Source organism: Symphalangus syndactylus, chromosome 1, assembly GCF_028878055.3.
Source record: "Symphalangus syndactylus isolate Jambi chromosome 1, NHGRI_mSymSyn1-v2.1_pri, whole genome shotgun sequence".
NCBI lineage: Eukaryota > Metazoa > Chordata > Mammalia > Primates > Hylobatidae > Symphalangus > Symphalangus syndactylus.
Window position 1 is genome coordinate 127,353,990 of NC_072423.2, and position 12,209 is coordinate 127,366,198.

The 12,209-nt window shown below is 35.9% G+C and overlaps 1 protein-coding gene across 36 annotated transcripts in view; it reads left to right on the forward strand.

Annotated features, from left to right (window-relative positions):
* The window catches only part of CLASP2 (cytoplasmic linker associated protein 2), a 223,721-nt gene that overhangs the window by 54,221 nt on the left and 157,291 nt on the right, over positions 1-12,209 (forward strand). For 8 of the 36 annotated variants that reach the window (XM_055284332.2, XM_055284417.2, XM_055284446.2 and 5 more), the window contains exon 1: positions 1,084-1,681. The exons of 23 other annotated variants lie outside the window; for them this stretch is intronic. In XM_055284332.2, coding sequence (XP_055140307.1) covers positions 1,666-1,681 — 16 coding nt within the window. In that variant the 5' untranslated portion in view covers positions 1,084-1,665. Of the gene's footprint in view, positions 1-1,070; positions 1,682-12,209 lie in introns of those variants that run through there. 5 more of the 36 variants (XM_055284380.2, XM_055284433.2, XM_055284484.2 and 2 more) reach the window with 2 other exon arrangements.

Consider the following 12,209-nt stretch of genomic DNA (forward strand, 5'->3'; position numbering starts at 1 on the left):
GATATTCTGTGACCAGAAACTATTATGGTAAACAAAATTTTTTGGTGTGTCTTTGCCTGAAACCATAAAAATGACACATCACACATCTTACAGCATATTGATTTAGAGTGTTTCGTGATGAAAAAAAATCATTTTACTAAATATAAGAAACCAAAGGATTTGTTATAAAGGTGATATAACTTTTTTATAGCTAAAAGTTGTCATCTGGGCAGTCATTAAGTGAGTTATAGAGTATTTGATGGTTTTTTGAACTCAACTTGTTATATTATAAAAGTAAGTTAGGCAGAGTCCCTAAGTGCAGTAGAATTAGCTCTGCTATTAGCAGAAAACTGGATTTAAAATCTGTCAGATCGTGACTAGAAGAAGGGAACACTAGCCCTGTAGGAAAGAAAAGACTGAAAGTTGGAGGCCCCCTGCGATTATGGCAGGCTCTGGTGTCGTTATGGAGCTTTCTAGACAGTCTCCTGCGCAAACCAAGGATGTAAACACTAACAGTGTTGGTGGCTGTAATTGCAAATCCTTTTCTCTTTCACTGTGAAAAAAACTATGCATAATTCTTATTTGTCGAGTGTGTGTTTAGGACCTAATGCAATCTTGGCCATGCAATCATTGTAAAGTATTTTCTGGCTTCTCTGTTTGAAACAGTTGCTAGGAAAAGAATTGTTCTTGGAGGCTGGCAATAAAATAAAGCCTGGAAATGAGGCTTTGAAATTACCTTAATATTTGGCTTCTATGAGTCAATAAGATAACTTCCAGTCTAGTTTTGTATATTTTTATAACATACCCTTTGGTGAAAAGCAAAGCAGCTCTTTTCTTTGGTTGATTTTTAAAATGTATCTGTTTGTGACCATGAGCTCCAGGGCCTTCCTTCAGAGCTTGACAATGTGCTGATGGTTGTGCAGCTTGGATAGAGGGTGCTCTGCGCCCCTGCAGCTGCGCATTGGCTAGGTTCTGTCTCCACCAGAAGCAAGCTTTGTTCCGTGTGGCCCTGCTGTCCGCACACAGAGCAGCCTTTGATGGGCTGCCTTTGACGTGATTTGTTTACGGCAGCCAGAAATGCTTCCTGCATAATGAGAGCAGTTAATCATGGAAACTGGGCTATTCCTGTTTGTGCACTTCTAGCAATCTTCTGTTGTAAATATTAAAAGGTAACGACAAAAGGATGAAAACCTTTTTAAAAAGGCGCAAATCAGTTAATCCATCAGATCATGTGATTGCTACTGATTACATGGATATCTTTAGGGAAGCAGAAAATGATTGCTGAACACATGCCTTGTGTTTTGATGATTGCATTAAAAGTCCCCCAGCGGGATGGCATTTATTGGCTCTCAGAGCTTTTCTTAGATTAAATTTCGGGCAGCCAGTACAAGGAGAAACATCATAACCTGTATCCAACAGCATATGTGCAGCTAAAGAGTAATCTTAATCAAGTCCTTCTAGGCTCTGCTAAATAAACGAGGGTTTTCAGCAAGACCCCAGACTTTTATTTTGAAGTGGAGTAGCAGCTGTTGGCTATTGCGGTGCAGAGCTGCAGCGAGGCCTGGGTCACACAGTGCTCCGGGTGTCTGCAGGCTGCAGGCCGAGCCCAGTGGCGCAGGCACTGAGCTATACTTATTTGCTGTGCTATTTGACCTCTTGGTTTGAGAGAGCTCCCTGGACCATCTAATGGCTATGGGAGATGGTGAGTAAGATTTATTTTTCTTCTTTTGCTTGTGTTATACACTTCCTTTTAAGGTGACGATCATTTGCTGTGTAAGAAATATATTTCTCCCTAAAGAATGAAGGACAGTTGTGTGTTTGTGTGTGTGTGTACACTTGTGTGTGCATTTATGCATGTGTGTGCATGTCATTTGACATTTTTTTTCACTTGATGTGTCTGTGTGGGATGTGGCAAGCATAAGGTGACAATTTACCTTGCAACCCAAGCAAGCTTCAGTCTTGGTGGTAGATACGAAGGGATATTGGAAGAAACGTGGAATATGTGCAGAAGCTTAGAGGAAGAACATTGCCTTTGGAGGAATGACAGATTTTGGCAGGAAGATTTGACTAGCTAGCTTGATATCCTTCCTGTTGTATTTGACACAAATAGAATTCTGTGGAAATAAAATATTTAGAGAAGCAAAATGGCTTGCCATGGGCATTATTTTAATTCATATGATTGTTAATTGTCAGTGTCCCAACATTTTTCTAGAAAATATTTAGCCTTTTAAGATTATGCACAGGGTATAATTTGATTAAAAATTGATTTTGCCTGTGTTTTAGTTTGGTAAGGATAATTTTAAAAACACATTATTTCTATAATTCCTAATAGTTCTCCAAAGCACTTTTGTATACTTCATATATATTAACTCCTCAGGTGTGAAGAACTCTGTGAAGTGTTCAGAGTGTTTTGGTATTTCCATCTTACAGATTGGGAAACTGAGACCTGCTGAGACAATATGTCCCAGATCCAGGCACAGAAAGCAAACCAGAACCAAATCTAGGGTCCCAAATGTGCATTTGGTATTTTCCATTATAACACTTAATACTTGAGCTTTTTTCTTTTTTCATTACACCTTTTTTTGTTATGAGGCCTAGAGATATACTTTATAATCACATCAACATCACAGATATGTATGAAGAGAAACCTGAGGTTCCTCAAAAATGTTTTGAATGTTTTTTTGCTAGGTTCTTAAGGAAGACTGGTCCATATCTGGAGGTTTTAACTCTTAACAGTTTCAGCCTTCCTTTGACTATGTATGTAGTGAACTCTTCTAAGAAGTAATTCCCCTAGGGGCTATGAGAGATAGGATACAAATACATCAAAATGATGGTGTTGGTAGACAGTCATTTAAACTGTTATGTACATTTAAATGGAAATCTGATAGAAAATTTGGTTTGGCATATCGTTATGATTTGTTCCAAGAATTTATGTAACAGTTTTATATGATCTTATGGAAATAAATGAGAAAATAATTTTTCAACTACCAATTTTTAAGACAAAAGCAGGATTAACAAATAAGTTCTCATATACTTAAGGGCATTGCCAAGTTTCTTCCTTTAAAAAAAACGTGATTTGTAGATAACCATAAATGTTGCATTTGGTGTGGGCCATATTCAGATTTTATTTTCTTTCTTAAACATTTTAGGTTCAATGGTTATAGTTTTATATTTACTTAGTTTTTCTTTTTTCAAATAATACATAACATTTGGACTGTTTAGGAATATATTGATTATTTTTTAAAAAGTAACCTCTGAAAAAGATCAGAGGGTAACATTTCAGCTAATTGTCTTCTTTAAAAATATATACCTTTAAAAAATTTAAACAAAGATATGTATATAGTAATAGGCTATCTTGGGATTTATATAGTTCTTAACAGTTTGGTATATACTCCTGCATATTAGTCTTTGTCACATCCAGTGCACATACACTGTACCGGAATCATATAAACATATAAAACATGAACATATAAAACAAATGGATTATACTGCCCCTACCTGATGTTTTTTGTTTAATTATGAACTTAACACACGAATGTCATTTCCCTTTCAAAATTCAAACAATGAAGGTAAAGCAAAAATCCCTTCAAAACCACCTTCAAGCCCCGAGCCCAGGTGTAAACAGAGGAGAACTTTTATTAATACGTAGCATGTCTTTTTCTACCTGTTACTGTGCCTTTACATACATATTAAGTATCAAAGTATATGGTTTTGCTTTGACTGTGTTTACATAAATGATACCATTCTGAATGTAATTTTGCCATTTGCTGTGTTTACTCAGTATGGGATGGAGCTTTTTAAAAAAATACCATCATGTGTTATTTTGCATCATTTTTTTAAACAGTTGCGTAGTATTCTATAATATAGACATATCATAACCATTTTGTCTTCTATGCAAATTTGTTTACTATATATAATTTTTCTAAATTGTTCTGAAATAAGCACCTTTGTACAAACCACATGTGTTTGTGTATACACACGTATATATTTCTTAAAATAGTCTGGACTTGGAATTTCTGAATCAAAGTTTTCATTCATTTTAGAATTGTGTTAGGTATAGCTAATTTGCTCCAAAAGAGGCTTTACCACATACACTCCCACCAGTAGTGTCTGCTGTCCTACATTCTTTTCAGTTCTGGTTATTATTAAAATTTGTCTATCAGATGGTTGAAAAATATCTCACCCTTTATAAACATCTATGCTTTCTGATAAGATTGATCACCTTCATGTGTTTGGTTATTTATATTTCCTTTTCTGTAGATGCCTTTCAGCATTGTAGCCAACTTTTTGGTTGTTTGACCTTTTTTGTTGTTGTTTATTTATACTTGCTTTTTATATATTTCAGTTATTAATCTGTTATCTATTGAATATGTTATGTAAGCTTAACTTCAAGACCATGTGAAAGATTTCATTAGCAGTTTTATTTCTAGGCAAACTTGGGTTTGTGAAGCACTATAATGGCTTTCACTTAAGAATTGGGGGTGCATTTGGGGGGCTTTTCAATTTAGTTGTCCTCACCCTTACCCATGAGTATTAAACCAAGTAGTCGGATAATCATGCAGTAACTCTGGGCAATCAAACCAGATAGAGTTAAAAACCTTTAGGATTATTATGTGGTGCTGAGCCCTGCAGTCTGCCTCAAAAAGCGGGCAAGAGGAATTTGGCCTTTTGTTGTTATGCTGCAGAGTGGCTGGAAAGAAATAAGGTTTTGTTGTAAATAGATTGTTTCTAAACTTTTAACATTTCAACACAGTCTATTATTCCAAAAATGAGTCTTCAAAAATAAATATAAAAGTGATGATATAACCATGGCTTTCTAGAGACCAGCCTTCTGGGACTACATCAAACTAATATATAACTTGGTGTGTGATATATATATATATCTTGATTTACAATTGTTTATAGAACAATAGCAACACATTAATACTAAATAGATCTCTCTTCTTCCATGCTGTTGAATATTCTTTGTGATACACTAGGATTGGGTAATTTAAATTAATGAAAGAAAGCAACCATTTGACTTACTGGCAAGAAGGCTAACTTTTCTCGTAGGGACACTGATAGAGGGAAAAGAAGTCTATAAGGTGAAAAAGTAAATTACAAGAGACAGAAGATTGGGCATTAGCAGTAATACAGGCAGTAAGTAGCGGGCACTAAGATTGAAAATAGACAATGACTAAAATAAAGTCACCCTATGGTACCTTCCTGCTGTAGCCATTGAAGGTGTTGTACAACCGTCCTGTGTTTTAGGTCTGTGTTAAGGGCATCTAAGTGCATATACTGTACCTTTGAGTAAATAGGATCCTTCTAAGGCAGTCTCATTTACCCCTTGGGTGCAGGGGGTTGGGCACCAATAGTAACATATCCTCAAACCTGATGTTGCTAATAAACTTGAATCTTCAAGAAAAGGTTTACATGTTTTTTTTTTGTACATATAGAATAGTACATTGGTGTTCTTACAGCTGCAATAGGCTAAACTGTCTTGAAAATTTAAGTACTTGAAATGACTAAATTTTGTAAAGGTTCTAAATAAACCTGATTCTGAGCCTCATTTATTATTTAGTTTGATGTTATGGCTATTATGGCCTGTGTTATTTAATTTCATTAATACCAAATAATGGTTTAAATTGTGATTGTCCCGTTACTTCATTGGACTGTTCAAAGTCTTGAATTTTTAAAGGACCCCTTTAAATAAAAGGGCAAAAGTCTTCAAATATATTTTTAACTAGTCAGTTATATCTACCTAGAAATTTCAAGATACTTTATCAAATATCTTGGCCTCTATTAAACTTTGTATAGAACCGACTTTATTTCTTATAAATAAAATAGTTAACTAAGGTTGTGCTGCTGAGAATACTGCATCTTCATGTGAATATTAAAATATAGCCAATTGTCTTATTTTTGAAGTGCTTGAATTTTCCATTTCTAATAATTTTACTAAATTGTTTCATTTTAGTTTAAATTGAAGATGTTTTAAATTTTTACTATTTGATTACTTCTGAAAGCTTGTGATTTTCTTTAGCTCTGGGAAGTTTTCTCCTATTATTTTTTCGTAAGCTTTTCCCCTTTATTAGTTTAGTCTTTTCTTACCTAATTGTTATTCAGATATTGAACTTCCTGGGTTGATCCTCTGTCTTTTATGTTTTGTCTTCGCTTTCGAGTTTTATGTCTTTCTCTTATTCTATATTCTGGGAGATATCCTTGACTTTCTCACCTAATCCTTCTATTAAATTTTAACTTTGACAAACGAAAGTTTAAATGTGTCCAAGAACTTGCTTTTTCCCTTTTCCATGGTTCCATTTCCACAAAATCCTGTGTGTGTATGCGCACATGTGCACATTTGTGTGTAAAATGTTGTGCTCTCTGAATCGGGGATGGGAAAGAGTTTAATAAAACGATTCCGTAGATTTTCAGTTGCTCCTTGTGCTCATCCCTGTACTTTCTGGCTTAGAAATAGTCACTTCTCTGTTATTCTGCAAGGTAGATAAATTATCTGCTGTTTTAGCTTCTGAGAATCACAAGTTGTGGCTTTACTGTGTACTGTGGTGTTAATGGTGTTCTTCTTCAGTAGCTGTTCATTCTTTTTTTTTTTTTTTCTTTTTTTTGACAGTTCAGAGCAAAGGGAATGTGCCTTCTTTTTTTGCATCTTTTAAGAATTCATTGTGATCTTTTAGATGCTGATTTCACATATTCCACCCTCATCTTATTTTCTTTACCCTTTTATTTTATTGAGATTCCAGTGCAGGATTTTAAGCAAGGGAGTAAAGTGATTAAAATTATTATAATTTTTTAATGAAGCATTTCAAACATACCCAGAAATAGTATTATAATGAATTTCCATTACTACTTATCATCCAGTTTCAAGAAATTATGACTACTATTTATTCATCTATATCCCTACCCCGTCTTTTCCCAGCCCTGCTATCCTGCTGGACTAAGAATGTGTGTGTATGTGCACATGGTACTCATCATGTGTATCAGATAAAGTGTCTTTTAGAAAGACAGTTACAATACCATTGTCACACCTAAAAGTTTAACCCTTAGTGTCAAATAATGTGTTCACATTTTCTCAGTTGTTTTATAAGTATCTTTTTACAGTTTGTTTCGAATCAGTATTTGAAGAAAGTTCACCATTGCAATTGGTTGATATACCTCTTAAGGCTCTATTCATCTATAGGATTTATCTCACTTTTTTCTCCTCTTGCCATTTATTTATTGAAGAAAAAAACATCTGTTAAATATTCTTCCTGCACACTAGATTTTTTTATTGTGTTGTATGGTGCTTTTATATTTCTGCTTTTTAATGTTTATCTCCTGTATTTCCTCAAAATTGAAAATTTTTCTAATGGCTTGATCAGAATCAAGTCTTAATTTATTAGAATGGGTTTGGTACATATTTTCATGTGTGGTATTTTGGATTTCTGTCAGAAGGCATACACTGTCTGATTGTCTTTCTTTGTGATCCTAATATTGAGCAGTGGGTTTAGGTGTTAACAGCCTGATCTATCCTTTATACAGTTCCTCTCAGCCTTTCATTTAGTGATTTTGGCAGCCATTGATCCAAATTACTTTTTTAGAGGATTATATTGTCTACTTTGTGGTTTGGAAGGAAGTCAAAAATAGAAGCAAGGAGACCGCTCTGGTAGTAATATAGGCAGAGACAATACCGGTCTGGCCTTAGATTAGGAGTGGCAGCAGAGGTAAAGAGAAACAGGTGGATTTAAGCACAAGAACTATTGGTAGACGATCTCTGTGGGTCAAAGGAAAACTTGAGCACATTATGAGCTTGAGCAGCTGAATAGATGGTGACGTTATTTACTGGGATTGGGGAGGACTTAGGGAGATCAGTTTTGGATGATGTTGGTGTTATGTATCTATATGAAATTCGAGTGGCTTGGAGATACCCATGGGTGAGATATCTAGTAGGCAATTGGATATATAGGTCTGGAACTCAGAGATGGTCTAGGCTAGAGACAAACATTTGAGAGCTGTCAGCATACAGAAGGTATTTAAAACCATTGAGAATGAATGAGGTCATTTAGAGAGTGTATAGTCTGGAGAGAAGGAGAATATTCAACATTTAATTGTTGGGTAGAGAAAGAACAGCCAACAGAAGAGACTTAGCTAGAGGGACCTGTGAGATTAGAGAAAATCCAAGGAGAGCTTCCTATTGTAAAAGCACAGTGTGGGAAGTGTAGACAGCTAAAGTTTGAGTTTTCCAAGGTATCTGTGGTATAATAGTTTATAGGGATTATTGTTTCCTAATCTCAGTTTGTAATTTAGCTGTTAGGTATAACCATAGTCACCATACACTCTCATAGTATGCGAGAGTGTAAAACAGCTCAGAAATCCCAAGTCTTGTTGTTCATTGTTTTAATTAGAACAAGGAAGGATACAGCTTCAAGGGAAAAGAGGAACTTTGGTATAAGAAACTACTTAATGTGAATCAGAGCATATTTTGTGCATGAAAATTCATAGTGTTGGGAGTTCTTCTTACTGAACTGTTTGTTTCACTGAAGAAAATCCACATAAGATGTATTTTTTTTCTGTAAGATGTGGTATAAATTTTGGTTTGCTCTTTTATTTGCCATGTAAAATGGTGCAGTTTTTCATCTTTTATATGAATTTGAGAAGCAGAAGTTTCGGGTTTTGGAATACATGTACCCGTAAAAGTGAAGTGGAGGCCGGGTGTGGTGGCTCATGCCTGTAATCCCAGCACTCTGGGAGGCCAAGAAGGACAGATCACCTGAGGTCAGGAGTTTGAGACTATCCTGGCCAACATGGTGAAACCCCATCTCTACTAAAAAGACAAAATTAGCTGGGCATGGTAGTGCATGCCTGTAATCCCGTCTACTTAGGAGGCTGAAGCAGTAGAATCACTTGAACCCGGGAGGCAGAGGTTACAGTGAGCCAAGATCACACCATTGCGCTCCAGCCTGGGTGACAACAGCAAAACGCTATCTCAAAAAAAAAAAAAAGAGGTGGAAAGTTTAAAAAGCCGTTTCAATACATGTCTTTCCCAAAGTGAGAAAAAGAAAAAAAAGGACAAGGCATGATTAATATAAATTCACAGACCCTTATCTGAAACCTTGGGGACCACTTGTGTTTTGGAATTTAGAATGTATTCGATTTTAGAAAATTAATAAGGTTATACCCCATGTATTATGTAACAGTTTCTGCTGGGCTTGGGGCAGCACCCTATAATCAAGCACATTAGTGTTTTTTGGGGTTTTTTTTTTGAGACAGGATCTCGCTCTGTTGCCCAGGCTGAAGTGCAGTGGCATGATCTTGGCTCACTGCAGCCTCCGCCTCCCGAGTTCAAGGGAGTCTCCTGCCTCAGCCTCCCAAGTACGTGGGATTACAGGCATGTGCCACCACGCCTGGCTAATTTTTGTGTTTTTTTGTAGAGATGAGGTTTCACCATGTTGGCCAGGCTGGTCTCAAACTACTGGCCTCAAATGATCCACCTGCCTTGGCCTCCCAAAGTGCTGGGATTACAGACGTGAACCACCACACCCAGCCATGTTTTTGCCATTAAATATATGTGAATTCATACTGAGTAGAATACACATAAATAGCCTCATATCAGTTCACATCATGTTTTGTCATAAACTGAGTTCAGATGAGTTTTATGCCACCAAATGAGTTTAAAAGACAAAACAAAAGTTGGGTTTTCAGAGCTTTTTGACTTTCAGGCATGCAGATAAGTCATTGTGGGCCTATAGTGTCTCAGTGCTTGCTAGGGACAGTTTCCAAGTGTTACTTGAAGGCAACAAAAGGTAAAACCTTATCTTACTTGGTCTTTTTCCTTCTCTTCTCTTTCTGTCTGTTTCTCCCCTTCTCCCTTCTTGTACTCCTTTCTTCCTCCGGTCTCTCCCTCCTCTTTTTCCTTTTATCACTTCCTCCATCCACCTCCTCTTCCCCTCCATCTCTTCCATTGTTCTCCATTTCCTCCTCCTGTATTTCATCTCTTCTCCCTCTCCTGCCTCCTCCATTTCCATCTATTCCTACTTCATTTCCATTTCTTCCTTCTCTATTTCCATCTCTTCCTTTTCTCCATTTTCTTTCCTTCTTTCCCATCTCCATTATATAGAAGACCACTGCAGCCTGCTCACTTTAATAATTTCTATCCTTCAATATATTTTAATATGCTTATCTTGTTCAGTTTCTGCACCCAATCATACCAGTCTCTTTGAAACTTTGGAGCAAGAACAAAAGTGTCAACAGTCATAATTTGTAATTTGCTTTTTGTGTTTGATTCTTCTTTTGTTTATTCAGTAAATACTTTAGCACCTACTATATGTATCCTAAGTGACATCTTCTGATTTGTCTTTCAATTCACTAGTGATCCCTTGAGTTGTGTCTAAGCTACTGTTATGCATGCCCACTGAATTTAAATTTCAGTTACTATATTTTTATTTGTAGAAATTGCATTTGGTTATTTTAAAAATCTATGTCACTTTTTATAATTTTTCAATTCCCAAAGTCGTTTGCTCAGTTATTGTATAATCCATGTCCGATAACTCTAGGATTTTAAGTGGGTCTTTTCCTATTGTCTGTTTTCTTTTTATATTGTTCTTGGCTCATGGTTTCTTGTTTCCTGTTGTACCTGGTGCCTTTTGGGAAATTATTTGTGGGAATAATTTGAGGCCAGACACCTTCTTCCAGGGAAATTTTGCTTTATGTTTGGCTGTTGTTTGGAAGTACTACCAGTCTGAGCCCACAGAGTTTAAGGTCTTGAGTGTCTGGACCACCCAAGCAGTTGACCTTAATGAAGCACTCTATTTGATTCACTTCTCTGTTATTCTCTTTCAAGAAGAGCTTGAAAGGAATTGACTAAAGGAAGATAAGATCTTTCTTATGATTTACTTTAACCTTGAGGGTATAGTTGTTTGGTATACCAGCTTTTGGTGGGAAGAGTCCTCTGTTAGACCCTGCATCTAATGTGGGTTTTGAATTCTGTTCCCTTTGCCCCACAAGGCCTTCAGAATAGAAGCTCCACTGTACTGGTTTTATCCTTGTATTTTTTACTATATTATAAAATATTTATTGCTTTTATTACATATAAAAATTTGTACATGATTTAGTGTGTATCATTGTTTGCGTTTGTAGTATTACTTTTAATAACTTAGTAATGCTTTCATTGGAACCTGAAAGTCTCCATACTGTGAAATGTGTGCCATTCTAGATACTGTTCCACATGTTGAAGATACAACAGGGGCAACAGTTGACAAAAGTTTTTAATCCCACAGCTCATATATTTCAGTAGCAGGACACAGATAAGCAAAATAAGTAAAATATATAGGTGATAAGTGCTAGGAAGAAATAACACAGGCAGGGATACATCAGAGTACCAGGGTGTTGGGAAGTTTGTGATTTTAGTATCCAGAGAAAACTTCGTTGAGAAGGCAACAGATGAATAAAGACATGAAGATGGTGAGTGAACAGTATGGATGTGGATGAAAAAAGCATTCTAGGCAGAAGAAGCAAGGCAAAGGCCCTGCCATGAATCACGGGAGGGAGGCTAGGCTGGTGGGGGGATTAGAGAGAAAGAAGTAGGAGATAAGGTTGGAGAGACCTGTGTGACCGTTAAGATCTTAGAGTTCTGATAGACCTTTTTATGTAGTCATAGGAGGATTTTGAACAGTGATGTGATATGACTTTGTTCAACCCAGGATTCCATGTTGAGAATAAACTTTAGGGAACAAGGTAAGCAGCAGGAAGAGTTAGTTGGCTGTGACAATTATTCCTAGACTGTTCTAGGTAATGGGGTTGCAGCATGAACAAGACAGTTTCTGCTCTTTAAGAAGCTTCCAATCCACATTGGAATCCACCTATAAAAATCAGTGTCTATTATTTCAGTAAGTGATAGCTGCTAGGAAGAAAATAATTGAGGCTTGTTTTGATATTTCATAGTTATTTAGAAAAAAATTTAAGCCTAGAATATTTATTTATAACCTTTTACAAATGTTTAACAAATTTTAGATTTTAGGGCTAGTGATAATGAATTAGTTTTATGAATTCTTTTAGCTGATAGTAATAAAAACCATAACCTTATTGGAAGTGGGTAAAATTTTATTTCTTCCTATGTTTATAGATTTATTTATTTTTCCTTTTAGTTTTTCAGTTTTTGTTTTATATATACGAAGCTGTGTTACTGGGTACATAAATATTCAGGGTTCTGATTTTTTTCCCGTGGAATAACCTCTTTCTCATTATTAAACATCTCT